Source organism: Pinus tabuliformis, chromosome 9, assembly GCF_031772625.1.
Source record: "Pinus tabuliformis cultivar Carrire ecotype Pingquan chromosome 9, CPIR1, whole genome shotgun sequence".
Classification (NCBI taxonomy): Eukaryota; Viridiplantae; Streptophyta; class Pinopsida; order Pinales; family Pinaceae; genus Pinus; species Pinus tabuliformis.
This window is the reverse complement of record NC_142307.1, coordinates 1,879,830,572-1,879,849,132: the sequence shown is the minus strand read 5'-3', so window position 1 is coordinate 1,879,849,132 and position 18,561 is coordinate 1,879,830,572. Positions and strand designations below refer to the sequence as shown.

Sequence of the window (18,561 nt, the reverse complement as noted above, 5' to 3'; positions counted from 1 at the left end):
TGTGTTGAAATCTTTGCACATGGAGGAAATTTGGGCACATAAACAATATGCTAAATTTAGAAAAAAATTCTTCCCGAGGAGGTACTTCATGCTCATCTGACTTCTCTTCAAACAACAGGATTTCTAGCAACCAAGTCTTTGCACTCAGATCTTGGATTAATAGCATTTCATCTCGTGAGAAAGGGTTAGCAACTTCAGAAATCAACAACGGTTATAGCTCGGGCTCTATCCATTTTTCTTCTTCCTCTGAAACTTGTCCCATTGATGATTGCGCTTTGTAGAATCTGGTCCAGTGAGATTCTGCTCTAAATTTCCCGATTAAGCTGGATCGCTCCTCCCTATCGCATTCAGACCTTCATTCCCTTCCTATACTTCAGTCTCATCTTGAATCAGTGCCCCAAACATGTGCAACAATTATTCCCCTCTCCTCAAGCGTTGCCTCCTGTACTAATTCCCAACCCTTCGATCCCTCGCTCTCTCCTCGTAATGGATGACCCTCACCCAGTTCCGTCTTCAACGATCCCTTTACATGAACATCGTCTTCACTGGATCCTCGTTCTGAATTCTCAAGCTCCTCTGATTTCTCCATCCAACGTTCATGCCAATCCGTTCCATCCGATTTTGTCAGCCCTTTACCTTATAGCATTTCATCCTCAGTGTAAGGGCCTGATTCCTATTATTAGAGCCTCAATCTATTATACACTAACAGATCTATTTTCCTACTGATTTAAGAGTAATAAAAGGAGCTTACTGACCTTCTTACATAGCTTTAAACATTTAACATCTTACCATTTTATCATAAGCAACATAAATTAAGGTGAGCATTCCATTGATATCAACTTAACAAAAGTAGTCCATGGAAAAATACATGTTCCGGTGGTTGATGATGATACCTTTGTCTTATAGATCCAGCTGAACGCTTCTTCTCACCGACCCAACCGGATTTACCTCCCAGCCAACTAGGAAATAAATTCCTAGCCCAGGAAACCTCCACAGGTTCCCTATCCCTCTGTGCCCAAGTCCAACCAGATATAGTGTGTCCTCAAGAAGAATGTGCAAAACTAGATAATGATACTTTCCTCCTCTCAAACCCAAGAAACCTCCACAGGTTTCCAAGGTCTCCCAAAATCATGACAAGGCCAAACAATCACAACCAACCCCCACAATCATAAGCAAGACCCCAACCTCCCCCCTTTCTTCCTTCCCCCTTCCCTTTTTATACCCTCCTTCCCTTCTCCATCTCAACCACCTCTCATTAATGTCATTAACTTCTCATCCATCCTTACAATTGACTTCTCTTCTCCCAAGTAAGCTAGGGGTACATTTGGAAATGTGACATGAATATAAAATTGAGAATTTAATGGGAAAGGATCATGTCTTCTCCCAAGTAAATCTGAAAAGTACATTTGGGAATGTGAGGTGAATATATATATATATATATATTGATAATTAAATGGAGAGGACTATGTCTTCTCCCAAGTAAATGTGAGGGTACATTGGGGAATGTGAGATGTAATTACATGGAGAGGACCATGTCTTCTCCTTAGTAAATGTGAGGGTACATTGGGGAATGTGAAATGAATATATATATTGATAATAAGATGGAGAGGACTATGTCTTCTCCCATGTAAATGTGAGGGTACATTGGGGAATGTGAGATGTAATTACATGGAGAGGACCATGTCTTCTCCTTAGTAAATGTGAGGGTACATTGGGTAATGTGAAATGAACACATATATTTTGAAATAATGGAAGGATACCATATCCTACCTAATATTCAATTTGAGAAGGTAAGTGGGGAATTTGAATAATGGAAATCATGAATTTTATATTAGACCAATATTTCTCAATATTTTTAGATAACATTAACAAAATTTGTAGGATAAGATTTAAGTGGGGCATTACATACACCCCTCCTTCAGAGAAATTCGTCCCGAAGTTAGAATGAATGATGCAAGGAGTTTGAAAGCATAGCAACCAGAGAGAGTTATAGCAATAAAATTGGATAAGTCCAACAATGGCATTTCTTCCCATCAAGAGTCTCCAACTGGTCTATATCCTCCTATCCACCCTGGCCTACTTCCGTTCCCGCCCTATCCGTCCTCTGCTGCCTTATCAGTGGCAAAGGCCATACTGACCACTGATAAAACCAACATGGTGGGAGCGTCGAATGCCTTGGCTGAACTTTCCCCAGCAGGCATCTGGCAATCGTCATCACACGTCTAGGGGGAGCGTTCAACTGTCCTCCCCACGATTCCAGGTTTCAGAGGATACACGGTGGGAAACACCTCCACCCCTCCTTCAGAGCACGGACCACACTACAGAGCTGGTTGGACTTGTCATCGAATAATCCAATCAGGTCATCTTGCCACCTGTCATTTGCAGTTTACTCATGTCATAAGAGTGCATAGCAAGTAGATACCAAATGTAATAGAACAATGTACATCGTACCTTTCCTCATTGGTCGTCTCAACCTTTCCCAATGGAATAGTAGATCTTGGTTATCATACGGTTCTTTCCAACCTGTAGTTTAGTTCTCATCCATGCATATATACAACCACAAAATAGATATAGATACATGATCTTAAACATCATGTTTATTAAGCCCAGTGTCCATGTGTCAATTTTTGTTGTTCATACTGGAAATAAATCTTACATCAGATAAATCATAATTTCACTAAGTCATTGATTAGATAAATCATATCTATATAAGCCTATACGATGCAACAATAACTTTGACAAGTCATGCACTAGATAAATTGTAACCAAGTAAGTCATACATTTGGTCATACATCCAACATTTCCATCATTAATACCAAATCCATCAATTGATTTTCACATGTCCAACCAAATGTATATAATGTTCATAAATAACAACATGGAACTGCAAAATAGAACCTTAACATAGGTGGCTATCTATGTTAAAATGGGCATCCTTGTGCAACCCCTCAATAACAATTAGAGTTGAAATAGATTCAACTGTCTGCCATGGAAAATAGCATTTGAACCCGGATATGCTATAAGGTGGTACCAAAACCAAAATAATGGCAAGCAACGGATTAGTGCACTATCAGTTCCATTAGAAGGTGCTAGTATAAGTTTTATGCATATAATTTCTTTAAAACCTTAGTGAATATAAAAGTCCCACTCTTCCAATTTGATGGTTTTTCATCTTCCAAACCCATTTAGTTAATCTTGAAAATAAAAGACTCAAAACATCAGAAACTATTTCCAACATGATTTTCATACTTTATATTTTTTTTGTAAATTGAGAGAAATGTCCTCTAAATGTCAAAAGGTTCAAATTTATTATATATTTAATCATTGTTTACTAGTACTAAAACAATTTCATGATATATATTGCAGCTCTCAATATGACCAGACAAATGAGAAATAATTAAACGAATGGAATAATTTCCTACTATCCGAATGGAAAATCTACGTTATTTTTAATAAGAATAATGATAATCTACTATCAACAGAATTAAAAGCCACCCTCGTATGTAAAATAGAATTGACTAAATTCTTTAGATTGGGACACATTTTGGGCATGAATTATTGGCTCCATTGTAAAGCTATACATGGATGCTAATGGTCCTTGCTGTGCACGTTGAGGAAAAGCGGTCAGATCAGGTGAAAGTTTGGGAAAATTTTTGAAAGATAACTCTACAACCTATTAACTAAGCTAAAGGAAGTCTATGTTATGCATTGCAACATTGACCTTGGGGCATGCTTCTCGAAAAAATTTCGAAAGAAAAAAAAATAAATAAATAAAAAAAAAATCCTATGAAGAATGTGGTCACATCTTGCACGTGACATGTGGAATGTAAGGCATGATTGTACAATCCATCATATAGGAATCACACCACTAGGGCTAGGTATGAAACCTACATAAGGAATTTCTTATACACAACTATATTCTTCATTGTATCTTCATCATGTTGTATCCGCTAGATGAGGCTTGAGATTACCTAATGGAACTCTTACTTGACTTCACATTTTGTTTCTTTGCTTGATTCAAAAGATCCTATAGCCATATAAGTGGGAAAAGTGCTACGGAAAACATTGATTCAGGAAGATTTATTGAATCAAATGGCATACTCAAATACCATTACTGTTGTAAAGAGGCAGGCACTCTTTTGCAACAGGTCTGTGAAATAGTGCTAAGGATTAAATCTAAACCTTTTCTTTGAAACTAAGCTGCATGAAATGTGGAAACATGTACAAGTTTCCAAAATAGGAATGCCTGGAAACATGCCGCCCCCACACCCAAGAAAAAAAAAGAAAGAAAAATGGTACGCAGGGGAAACATGATACACACATTATCTTGCAAGAAATAAGCAAGAAAATAAAAATGATACACATATTTGACATTTTAGAGGGAAAGCCATGTCTATATTAACTTTTGTAGATAATTACATGTGCAAAATCCCATAGCTTGGTGGTCTTGACTAATCTCTATCCCAAACCCCCATGGATGATATAATCCAGTGGAAATGCTACAATCCTGCCAACCCTAAAGTCCTTAAATCTTTTAAATCTGCTGAATTCTGAATGGAATATGAAATTATACTTCTCCATATAAAGTCCAATGAGGTTGGAACCACTCTCAAATATGCTAAATCAATTAATGGCAATGTTAAATATTTCAGCAAAAGGATAGAGAAAGTAAGAAAGGAGAATTTCAAAATTTACTTTAAACATTTAATATTACTAGTAATTACCAAAAGGACAAACACTTCATAGCTCAATCCATATCTCTATTTTGTCTTGAAAGGGTCATTGGCACAAATATGGCGATGTCTTTCTGTGGATACCGTGCCCCTGATTGCTTATGAGCTGGGTTCAGAAACTTCCATAAAAACACCAAAATGTCATTGGAAATCTGGTGAAATGCCTTGGAAAATGCCACCAGCTGTACTATACAACGAGCAGTGTTTCTAAGGCATTTTAGGTAGGGCGATGTGGCCAAAGTTCAAACTAAGCATTTCCTGCAATTAATCTTTGAAATTATGTTAAAATTAGAACAAATCATGAAAATATTTCTAAAAAGAGTAGTATCTTTATATGAAATGAAAAAATGTTCTTTTACCAATATTTTCCAAAGCAAAAATCTAGGGGTGAACAAGTTCCCAACGCTTATAAACTTGTCTACAATGCTTTTCCAAAAACGAAACAACTAAAAGCAATTGACCAACATGATTGAAGCATGTGTCCACTTAACAAGTCAACGAGCAAAGAGAACTTTGGGGCATGGTTATGAATGGGGCATTTAGCACATGGCAGCACAATATCTCTACCACTATATAAGCAAAAGGGCAAGGGCAAAAAGAGAAAAGACATGGACCTAACAAATTTTGCCTTATTGTGCTATGCTTGCCAAGTATTCATTTCTTCTAACTAGTACTTTTTTATGAGAAAGCTTCCTCTTATCATGATTGAGCCTAACACACCCATATTTAGCTTTACGCGGATCCCTTGGCCCAATTCAAATTGGTTTCTCTTCAGCGAGGCAGCTGGTGGTAGCGTGTATCTATTCTAACAAAGTCTCTCAGGACTTGTACTTAGCCCCAACCACTATTGTGTGCTTTAGCGCACATCCAAAGCATGAGCACAAGCACTGGCTTGTCATTGGCAGGACTTGAGCCATGGTAGGGGCTATATTAGTTATCCATTTTAACTGTCTAGGCAAGCTGTTGTTGACACTAAATAGCTTTTTACATTCTCTTTCTTTTGAGATTTTGCTTTTTTTGTTCCTTAGATCCAAAAGGTCCCTTCTTCATTTTCTAGTAGATGCTTTTGTGCTTATTTGTGAGCACCTACAGATTTTGAGTTCTGGTTCTAATTGTAACAATTTCTTTGCTGGTATGGCATAGGAATTATTTCTCTTATGCGGGAAAATGATCAATTGTATTTTTAGCATTCTCATATTAAAATTGTCACATTAGGAAAATCAATCAGTTTGATTAAGAAATTAATCATAGCACCTTCTCCCTTATGAAAGTAAGTCAGAGTACTAACATAAAAGCGTCATAAAGGTGACTTTAAAACCCAGAATCTAAAGCAAAAATACCATAAGAGCACTCGAAAAATTATGAAGACATTGCAGGTTCCATTTCAGTCTTGTTCTTGATTTTATAGGGTGAATTTTCCCTGATATTGTTATGGATAAAATATTTAATTGATAGTGTAAATCTATGGTAATTAGATTTCAGATTTTTTTTGAAACTAAGTTGGTGTCATGAAAACTACAAGGGTTTATACCATGACATTTTCAAGAGGTTTAAAGTTTAAACCTTGACAGCCACATATGCTTAAAATTTTTACGTTGATTCTAAATTAGAGAGGGAACCTTTGGCATGCTATATGGCTGTCATGAAATTGAATTCCTGTTAGAGTTAGACTGTTGGGTCCCTATAATACTAGTGATTACCCCATTACTATTGTAGTTATACCCCTTATTTATATTGTTGTGCCCCTATTACCCCCATATTGTTATTTCTGTGCCCCATAGAATCCCTCTATTGTTATTTTTGTGGCTTTATATTATTATTGTTAGGTCGGCTGGATTATATTGTGACTCCTTAGACTCCTATATATAGAAAGGAGGTTTTGTCATTTGAATCATCCAAGAATTGTTCATTTATGTAATGTAAAGGAGGTTGCCCCCTCGAAGAGGCTGAATTCTAAGGCGTTGATCTATCTTTTCTATCTTTTCTTGAGCTGGTTTCATAACATTTGGTATCAGAGCTTTGGATTCTAGGGTTTCGCTGCTCCAAACAGGTCATCGTGGCATTTTCGCTATAACTTTTTTTCTGTGACGTTTCAGAAGTCGCAAAAAAAACCCATTTGAGAAGAAATCGCGTTGAACCTTGGGTCCAAATTTCAGAGCTTTTAGCGCGATATTTGCGGAGATATGATCTGAGGAAGTTGGTCTTTTTGCAGAATCCTGAATTACATTCAAAACAGGTGACCAAAAGATCGAAACAGTGACTCGTGGCATGTCATACAAGTTCGCTCTACTGAATTAGTCTATAATCAAGTCACTGTGGGAGATTTCGCATAACTCTTCCTTGGAGAATCCAATTTGGGTCAGACTTGTGGCATTGGAAAGAGGACACAGAGGGCTACTACAGGTCACAAATTCAGAACTAGATGATCAAAAAGTACAGAGATACATCAGAGGCAATATCGAGCTCCTACAAAGTGAAAAAAGGTGTGTAGATTTTTTTAAATTTTTGCTTAAGCTTGGTTTGAAAATTTATTTTGAAGGAATTCAAAGGGCATAGTAGAGCATTATTATCGGTAACTGATGCCCCGAGGAAAGAAAATGCAAACACCTAGTAAGGAACCTGAAAGCTCTAGCATGACTCATGAAGAAGAGGAAGAAATGCTACATGATATATCAAAATTACAAGAACAAGTGCAACAAATGTCACTTGCACAAAAAGCAACAGAATCTAAAATGGATGGTTTAAGGAAAGATGTAGAAGCTAAGATGGATGGTTTAAAGAAAGGTGTAGAAGCTAAGATGGATGGAATGGAAGCTAAGGTGAATGGCATGGACGCTAAAATTGATGGCATGGATGATAAGATGGAAGAATTGAAGATAAATATGAATAAGTTGCTACAAGAAATGGTCACTAATGGTGAAAGGGTAGTAAAGGAAACTCATGATGAGAACAAAAGAAATGTTAATCATGATTCCATAGACTCTAATGTTGGATCGAAGACTCACCATATTCCAAAAATCGATATGAGGAAGTTTGATGGCAAGGATCCCGCCACATGGATATTACAGATGGAGCAATTCTTCGATCTCAATAATGTGCAAAACACACAAAAGGTACGTATGGCAACTTTATATTTGGAACCAAATCAGTTTGTATGGTATCAATGGCTTTGTTCTCGTAAACAATTTATCACTTGGGCAATTTTTACGGAAGAATTGATAGCACATTATGAGGATACAAAAAGCAACACTTTTTTTAGCCAATTGATAAGTCTCAAACAAAAGGGTTCAATAATGGAGCACATTGAGGAGTTCCAAAAATTGAACATAAGGGTAAAAGATATTCCAGAGGAGCATAGGATTGATGTGTTCATAGGGTCTTTAAAGGATAATATCCAACATGATGTTCGCCTTTGGGAACCTGATTCATTAGAGAAGGCATTCAGGTTAGCAAGAAAAATGGAAAGCAAAATTATGGCAACTAGGAAGCATACCACTCACAACTATAAAGACGGAAGTGTTGTTGCCCCTAGTCTTCCACAACCTACAAGGTTGACACCACAACAATTGGAAGAAAAAAGAGCAAAAGGGCTTTGTTACAGTTGTGATAGCAAATACACAAAAGGTCATAAGTGTGCTGAGAAGAAATTATTCTACATAGATTGTGAAGAGGAAGAAGAAAAGGAGCAAGAAAGGTCAAAAGAAGAGGATATACTCCAGGAACAAAGCCTAGATGAAGAACAAATAAATCCGACCATATCTTGTAATGCATTGGCGGGAATTACCACTCCTCAAACCATCAAGATAGAAGGACAAATCAAGAAGAAAAAGGTAATAGTGTTGATTGATTCAGGAAGCACCCACAATTTTATTCATTGTAGGGTAGCAAAAGAATTGAATTGCTTCCTATATCCAGCACCAGAGTGTCAAGTGATGATTGCAAATGGAGGAACAATAAATTGCTCTGGAAAGTGCCATAATATCAAGCTATCCATGGGAGAATATGTATTGACTAGCCCAATGCTTTCCATTCCAATGGGAGGTGCTGATGTTGTACTAGGAGTCCAATGGCTACAATCCTTGGGTACAATAGCTTTTAATTTTCAAGAACTTTTCATCAAATTTTCTACGGAAGGAAAGGAAGTTGAATTAAGGGGTATTGCAGGGAAACCAGGAAAGATAATCAGCTCTAATGGCATGACAAAGCTTCTAAAAAAGGAGCAAAGAGGTGTAATTGCACAATTATGTTCGCTAGATGTTTCCACATTGGAATCATCTATTTCTCCAGATCTCCAAAAAGTCCTGGACAATCATTCCAAGGTATTTGAGACTCCCAAAGGTCTCCCACCTATGCGTGATCATGATCATGCTATTCATCTGATTCCAGGAAGTGTTCCTCCAAACATCAGGCCGTACAGATATCCCTATGTCCAAAAAAGTGAAATTGAACGTATGGTTGCAGAAATGCTAGAGGCTGGTATAATTCAACCGAGTCAAAGTTCTTTCTCAGCTCCAGTAGTATTGGTGCACAAGAAGGATGGATCATGGCGCATGTGTCCGGATTATAGGGAGCTCAACAAGCTCACTATTAAAGATAAGTTCCCCATTCCTGTCATTGATGAATTACTGGATGAATTGCATGGATCAATTTACTTCACCAAGTTGGATCTTCGTTCGGGATATCATCAAATCAGAATGAAGATTGAAGACATTCCGAAAACGGCATTTAGAACTCATGAGGGTCATTATGAATTTTTGGTCATGCCTTTTGGCCTTACCAATGCACCTTCAACATTTCAAGGTTTGATGAATTCAATTTTCAAACCATTCCTTAGAAAATTTGTGTTAGTATTTTTTGATGATATACTAATCTACAGCAAGTCTTGGAAGGATCATGTTGAACATGTTGACAGGGTGCTACAACTATTGGAGGAGAAACAATTATATGCAAAAAGATCCAAATGTTTCTTTGGAGTCCAGGAGGTGGAATATTTGGGTCATATTGTATCTCATGAAGGAGTTAAGGTAGACCCTAGCAAAATTAAAGCCATTAAGGAATGGAAAATCCCCACATCCATAAAGCATCTGCGAGGATTTCTTGGGTTGACAGGGTATTATCGCAAGTTTGTTAAGAATTATGGGAGAATAGCAGCACCTCTAACAACATTATTGAAGAAAGATTCATTTTCATGGACTCCGGAAGCAACAAAGGCCTTTGAACATCTTAAAGAGGCAATGTGCCAAGCACCGGTCTTAGCTACACCGGACTTCACAAAAACCTTTATTGTGGAATGTGATGCTTCAGGAAATGGAATTGGTGTTGTTCTAATGCAAGATGAAAGACCCATTGCTTTTGAAAGTCGTCCAATCAAGGGAAAGTTTTTAAGCAAAGCTATTTATGAGAAGGAAATGTTGGCAATACTCCATGCACTTAAGAAATGGCGACCCTACCTAATGGGAAGACACTTCAAGGTAAAAACGGATCATGATAGCCTTAAATACTTTTTAGAACAAAGATTATCCTCTGAAGAGCAACAAAAGTGGGTCACAAAGATGTTGGGTTATGACTTTGAAATCATCTACAAAAAAGGGAAGCAAAATGTGGTGGCAGATGCACTCTCAAGAAAGGATGAGGATGTGGAAGCATTGTTGTGTGCCATTTCTATTATCCAACCAGATTGGATAAACGAAGCAAGGGAGGAATGGAAGAATGACGAAGAAGTGTGGGCACTTATTCGAAAGCTACAACAAGATTCCAGTACTTCTGATACATTTAGCTGGCAAAATGATTCGTTATGGTACAAAGATCGCTTATACCTCTGTAAGAATTCCCAGCTAAAACAAAAGATTCTTATGGAATTGCACACTTCTCCCTTAGGAGGGCACTCAGGATTTTTAAAAACTTACCACAGGGTTAAGAAGGAATTTTTTTGGGATGGCCTTAAATCAGATATTCAAAAGTTTGTGGCGGAATGTTTGGTTTGCCAACAAAATAAAGTTGAAACAATTAAGACACCGGGTCTATTACAACCTTTATCCATTCCAAGCCAACGTTGGGAGGAGGTTTCAATGGATTTTATCACAGGTTTACCCAAGTCTGAGGGAAAGAGTGTCATCATGGTGGTAGTTGACAGACTTACCAAGTATGCACACTTTTGTGCATTATCACATCCATTTAAAGCCAGTACAGTTTCTACTGCATTTATGGAAACAGTTCAAAAGCTACATGGAAACCCAAAGATTATTGTAAGTGACAGAGATCCCATTTTCACTGGAAATTTTTGGACAGAATTATTTTCTTGTCTTGGTACTCAGTTAGCTCATAGCTCATCTTATCATCCTCAATCTGATGGGCAAACTGAGATAGTAAACAAATGTTTGGAAGGATATCTTCGTTGCTTTGTATCTGATAAACAGACACAATGGGTCAAATGGTTGCCTCTGGCTGAATGGTGGTATAACACTTCCTTCCATACAGCAACAAAAATGACCCCATTTATGGCACTTTATGGGTATCAACCACCATCCATCACATCATATTTAAGAGAAAATTCTAAGGTTCAGGCAGTGGAACATCACATCGAACATCAACAACAAGTCCTCCAACTCTTAAAGGATAACCTCGTGTTGGCACAAAATAGAATGAAACAACAGGCAGATCAACATCGCAGTGAAAGAAGTTTTGATGTAGGTGATTGGGTATTCCTACGGCTACAACCATATAAGCAAATGTCCCTAAAGCAAGCTAAGAAGGATAATAAATTATCACCAAAGTATTATGGTCCGTACAAGGTGTTGCAAAAGATTGGTACTATGGCATACAAATTGGAGCTTCCTGCAGCTTCTCGATTGCACCCAGTTTTCCATGTTTCATGTTTAAAGAAGGTTATAGGCGACAAGCTCCCAATTCAAACAATATTGCCAGAACTTGACGAGGAAGGAAAATTATATTGGAACCGGAAGCAGTCACAGAAACAAGAACTCGACAGCTACGAAATCGATCAATTTCAGAGTATCTTATCAAGTGGAAGAACTTATCCGCTGAAGATTCCACATGGGAGGATGAGAATTTTATGCAGAAGTATCCAGAACTACTCAAGCGTTGAGGACAACACTTTTTTGAAGGAGAGGGGCATGTTGGGTCCCTATAATACTAGTGATTACCCCATTACTATTGTAGTTATACCCCTTATTTATATTGTTGTGCCCCTATTACCCCCATATTGTTATTTCTGTGCCCCATAGAATCCCTCTATTGTTATTTTTGTGGCTTTATATTATTATTGTTAGGTCGGCTGGATTATATTGTGACTCCTTAGACTCCTATATATAGAAAGGAGGTTTTGTCATTTGAATCATCCAAGAATTATTCATTTATGTAATGTAAAGGAGGTTGCCCCCTCGAAGAGGCTGAATTCTAAGGCGTTGGTCTATCTTTTCTATCTTTTCTTGAGCTGGTTTCATAAGATGGTTTATACCATGACATTTTCAAGAGGTTTAAAGTTTAAACCTTGACAGCCACATATGTTTAAACTTTTTACTTTGATTCTAAATTAGAGAGGGAACCTTTGGCATGCTATATGGCTGTCACGAAATTGAATTCCTGTCAGAGTCAGACCTTCAATTGTGATGAAATCATTTTGAAAGCTTGAGTAGTCTGGAAATTGAGAATAGCTATACCTTCATTCCTGGTTGAGTTCAGAACACTGTCACTTAAACAGGCATAAATTCCTGTGAAGTCATCTAGACCTCTAGTCACTTAACTCTATTCCACATGCTCAATTATTGGTTTCTAAATTCCCTTCTACTTTCAATATAGCTTCTCATAGGATGAAGTTTAGGTAAAATATATTGTACTCTGCCCACGTGTATGTTAGAAGTTTGTGCAATCACACAAAGTGATTTGTATTTATGGCCCCTTATTACTGTTGAGTAGCTGCTAAATATGCTTGACCATGCTAAGAGATTTTTTTTTTTTGAGCTGCAATCAAAGTCGAGGTTACCTTATATTCTAGTTTTGTTTGATTTGGTATAGCTGTGATAGAGAAGTGTTACGAATTACTAGTCATGATATGTTGTGGGCTATGCAATTGTTCGTGTGCATAAACTTTTTTGTGGGAGGGACACCTTGGCTCAACTTTCTCACAGGGCCATTGGGTTTTGGATGTCTTACCAGAGATTTGGTGTCGAATGAGGGTGACTATTTTTGGTGAGGCTTTGAGAGACCCTCATATCAAGATGAATATTTCGAGAAATAAGGCCTTGAAATTTCCTATTAGGCAGGACATTGAGGGTGTTACAATAAGGATTTGAAAGATAATAGAAGGTTGTGCAATCACATGAAGTCCTTTGTATTCATGATCCCCTTCTTTGATGTATGGAAGAGTGTAAATAAATAGTGGACATGGTAGGTTTTGAGAACATTATTAGACTTTAGAAGGAGCTCTCAGGCTTGTTGATATCGTGATTATCATCAGTTTTAATGAATGAATAATTGGTAAGATAAAATGGATCCTATAAACACCCAAAGGAATAAGTTTGGAAGTTGAGCAAAGTTGATATTCATGACATAGGCTGATAGAAGCTACCGAGCTAATGTGACTAGCTACCACGTAATTCTCATTATTGTCTTGTAGGATCCAAGTCCTTACTTAGAAGAGACCATGTAAGATGTTAATTAAGAACTCTTTAAGGATGGACAACAATGCAGGTAAAATTTGAAAGTCCGGAATAAAATTAAAGAACTGACAAGTCAAAGTGGGATAGCAGATGGCACAATAACTAAAATAATTATAAATTTAATTTAGATTTATCATCAACCAACACTAAAATAGATTGCTGCTTCTTTCTGGGAAGAATATAGTTGAACTAGAATACAAACAACAATCTTAACCACATGGTTGTTGACGGTCAAATACTATGGTTATGCATAACAAAACTAAAACATGAAACCCTCGCATAAACATGCCAGACCTCTTCAAATCAGATAGATTTCACTAAAGCAATATCTGTAGCAATCTATGCTACCTCTAATCTATACATCTAAATATTAATCAACTTTAGGGCCATCAATCCTTCTTTATATTGAACGAAAACTACTCTTTTCCAGGGAACACTCTCTGTTGACAAATTTCAGAGATATTAAAAACAGTAACTAACCTCAGGCTCACTGCCATCAGAATTGAATATTTGCATGGAGTAGTCGGTGTCATTAACTCCAGGCATAGCAAAAATGACCCCATCAGGGCTCTCCAGGGTCATTGAAACAGTATTTTTGCACAATATATGTTGGTATCACCTCCACGCTTGACCTAAATATCAACTAGTTGGACAGATCCTGGACCACAAAAATGTATGCTGAAAGTAAAACTTTTGTGCCACGATATGCCAAAAGAGGCATATATACCAAAGAGGCAACGATCAAGGCCTCAGCATTAGCATGTACAGTTTTATGGGAGGAGTAACAACAATAGAAATTTGTGTGATGGAACTGAGAAGAGACACCTCTTCTTTAACATCTTCAAGAAGTACTATTAGACTCGACCCAAGATTGCACTGTAGTACTCCATGTCAGCAAATTCTTCTGCAGATGACAGGTTTATGTCGGTTCCAAACTTAGAATAGTCGATAAGGAAGGATAGGTTTTCTGACCACTGACAACTGTATAGCAAATAGTTCTTTTCTATTGGTAAAGCTATTTTATTGATTGATGACAATTTGCAAGTATTACACTTTGCCAAATGCCTTTTGTTTATTAATTAGATTGAAGATACCCGAGGAAATTACATGATGCTATGGTTGTGATATCTAGTGTCTTTGACTGCCTTTAGTCATCTGTGGACATCAACATATTAAAGAAAAAAGATAAGTGACATTATTCTGAATTTGAAGGTAAGTAAGTAAATTAATTAATGTCCAACTGATGACCAGAAATAAGTCAATGGGACTGAAGAAGGGTACAGTCAATATGACTCCAATGTGGGATTGCAAGCACATATCATAAAAAAAATGCTAAAAATAACATATAGAGAGAAAGAAACCAGTGGTAGTGCTGCCACGACACGCATATAAGAGACCGTGGTATAATACAAAATACTCAATAGGCTGCGGCACGATACAACATAGTAATGGCCTGCTAAAAAAAAAACGAGTGAGTGAGATGGCAAGGTCTGGCAATGGAGCTAGAGATGGCAGGGGCTACCTGAAACATTTCTACGAATGCAGAATCAACTGCCAGTAAACATATTTTGATTTTACTAAATTCTTCTTTTTCATGGATACACTCTGAGAGAAACATGATAAAAGACAAAACATAACAAGAACAGATGAAACAAGTTTGGTGTTTGCCAAATTGCGATCCCAAGTTCAGTCCACATCACATGCCACACTGAATACATGCCTCATGCAAATGAGGGGAGATTACATCTGGATATGGGACAGTTGGGTATCAATCATCCAGAGAGATCAGTTTACCATAGTTCCTTATTTTTCCAACATAAAACGAAAAGTCGTTTACTGTTATAATGATGATGCTTGAAGGCCTTGAAGTATAATCATCGAGAGAGCTCAGTTTACCATGGTTTCTTCTTTCTCCACAATAAAATGAGAAGTCGCTTAATGTTATAGTGATGATGTTTGACGACCTGAAATTCATTCCACTAGACCACAAAAAAAAAGCTGCTAAATATTAAAAAAATGACACTTGAATTATTGAGAGGGAGGGCTAGGTACAAAATGTTGGTAGTTAGCCTACATCAGTGCCATGGGCAGGAAATCTTGGGGTTCAGGAAGGGTGGGGTGTGAAGACGGGCATATGTGCGGTTACAGGGTGGAGCACCAAACCACAATGTGGGAAATCCTGTACCCCGGAAATGATGAATTGTTATCTGCAGCACTGTTGAGACTTAAGTTTGAACTATGACTCTGACTTCAATACTAATTTTGATTATTTTTTTTTGTTATCATACGGTTTATTGTAAGGTCAATTTTGTTTTGATATGTTGACCCTGCTTACCAGTTGGGTTTAGGATTTTGGGCAAGAAGTTGTCATTTGTCCATTTTGCAAAGTTTCCAAGATAAAGCGATTTAGGTTATGTAAATTGATAATTTTTCCAAGTAATCAGAGCATCAATTTCGAGAACTGAAAGACAAAGTGTGTCAACAAGGTGTTGCTATATTGGCAAGGTTCCCATGAGGAGCCCAACAAGAGATTGGTTCGTTGGCAAGGCAGGACAAATCTTGTGTGTCAGAAGGGTTGCTCAGGATATTTTTAGTTCGAGAGTTGATCAAAACTTTACCGGGATAATGAGGACCTTACTGCATGGTTGGCTGGGTGGGTTAATGCAGAACCCCATGTTACCAAAAACCAGAACAAGAAGCAGAACACCAAACGAGCATAATAAGAAACATGGCTATAGAATTTCGGGGGATAAGAAACATGAACCGACACCCCCTCCTAGAATATATTATGCATATAAAATGTATCAGTAATGTACTAATTTAATATCAACGGGGAAATGGAAACAGAACAATAAACAGATCTCCTGGTCGGGTTTCTGGTAACATAGCCATGACCAACCCTTTCTTAAAAGGTTTCACTAGTACCTTGTTGGTTGGCTCTCTGGCTAACTGGATTGACACAGGACCAACTCTTCATTAGAAGGTTAGACCATGACATGTTGTTGAACTGTCCATCAGGGTTCCACTTTTGTTATGACCTGCCCTTGCTCTTATGGCATCAGCCTTCAAAAAGATGATGTTTGCTATTTGTAGTGGAGCCCCTGGAACTCTATTTTGATGCAATTCCGAAGGAGGAAAAAAAACAAATAAATAACTAGAAAGGATAGAATCAAACCTGTAACAGAATCCTACTTTCCGAAGCTGCCCTTCATCGAACGAAGACAACTCTTCCAATGAAGGAAAAGCATGAAACTCAATTCCCTCAACAGTTCCCAAACAAGGTCCAAATCCGGACTCCACCATCTGTGTGATCCTCCGAATATTATTATTGGAAGAACAAATAAACTGAAAAAGGCACTTGAGAGGATCCTGTCTGAGCAAACGAGCACCACCCATGTAAGGAGCCAATGCTGCAAACCTGGAATCTACTTCTGAAAAGCCCTTCCACACGTCTATCATTGAAATACCGAGATTCAAATAATCCCTCAGGGACGCTTCGGCTTCCTGAGAGAACCCACTTGAGTTATGAATGAAATACTCAACTTCTTCATCATCATCATCATCAGTAACAACTTGTATGAGTGTGAACAAATAAGTTCCCACTGCCCCTATGTACTCTGATGGACCTGTTTTCTTCCATCTGAAGGTCTGCCCAATGGGGAATGTGATGTCTAACTTCAACTCCTTCATTCCCACTCCAAGGCTTCTCCAGCAACAATCTGTAGTATCACCAGTTTTATATGAAGCTTCGACCAGGGTATTGAATGGCTTTTGCCACAACAATGGGGATTTGCAGCTAGTGAGTTCTTTCTCAAAATCATGGAGGAGAGTCTGTTTGGTGGTCACGCTTTTGGAGGGCTTAATAGATCTCTTTTAGTGATGGTTTTGAAGATTTTGTGATGGAGAGGAATTCTTGCTGTTGGTGAGGGTGGTGTTGATATCGGTGGTGGTGTTGGGCCGTGTAGTTACTGTAGTGGGAAATCCAGCGGATTTGCAGGTAGGTGTTGTATGTGTTGAAAATAAGGCCATGGTGGCGATGCTGATGGGTAAAGGCTGTTAACCACAACAGCTTAACAGCTACAACAACTTAACAACTACAAGGTTGGAGGTTCAAGCCCTCATTCTAATGGTATTTGGGGTTTATGGTATTTGGGGTTTAATGGGCTTTGGGTCCAGATTTTGAACCAGGCTCTGATACCATGTGTAAGGGCCTGATTCCTATTATTAGAGCCTCAATCTATTATACACTAACAGATCTATTTTCCTGCTGATTTAAAAGTAATAAAAGGAGCTTACTGACCTTCTTACATAGCTTTAAACATTTAACATCTTATCATTTTATCATAAGCAACATAAATTAAGGTGAGCATTCCATTGATATCAACTTAACAAAAGTAGTCCATGGAAAAATACTTGTTCCGGTGGTTGATGATGATACCTTTGTCTTATAGCTCCAGCTGAACGCTTCTTCTCACCGACCCAACCGGATTTACCTCCCAGCCAACTAGGAAATAAATTCCTAGCCCAGGAAACCTCCACAGGTTCCCTAGCCCTCCGTGCCCAAGTCCAACCAGATATAGTGTGTCCTCAAGAAGAATGTGCAAAACTAGATAATGATACTTTCCTCCTCTCAAACCCAAGAAACCTCCACAGGTTTCCAAGGTCTCCCAAAATCATGACAAGGCCAAACAATCACAACCAACCCCCACATTCATAAGAAAGACCCCCAACCTCCCCCCTTTCTTCCTTCCCCCTTCCCTTTTTATACCCTCCTTCCCTTCTCCATCTCAACCACCTCTCATTAATGTCATTAACTTCTCATCCATCCTTACAATTGACTTCTCTTCTCCCAAGTAAGCTAGGGGTACATTTGGAAATGTGACATGAATATAAAATTGAGAATTTAATGGGAAAGGATCATGTCTTCTCCCAAGTAAATCTGAAAAGTACATTTGGGAATGTGAGGTGAATATATATATATTGATAATTAAATGGAGAGGACTATGTCTTCTCCCAAGTAAATGTGAGGGTACATTGGGGAATGTGAGATGTAATTACATGGAGAGGACCATGTCTTCTCCTTAGTAAATGTGAGGGTACATTGGGTAATGTGAAATGAACACATATATTTTGAAATAATGGAAGGAGAC

The 18,561-nt window shown here is 37.9% G+C and overlaps 1 protein-coding gene across 1 annotated transcript; it reads right to left on the bottom strand.

Annotated features, from left to right (window-relative positions):
• Positions 1–379: 379 nt before the first annotated feature.
• On the bottom strand, positions 380–17,440 carry LOC149156418 (uncharacterized). The gene is made up of 3 exons (XM_089444752.1): positions 17,381–17,440; positions 16,450–17,281; positions 380–636 (listed from the first exon to the last, which is right to left on the bottom strand). The coding sequence occupies exons 1-3, from the start codon at positions 17,438–17,440 to the stop codon at positions 380–382; spliced, it is 1,149 nt and encodes a 382-aa protein (XP_089300878.1).
• Positions 17,441–18,561: the final 1,121 nt, after the last annotated feature.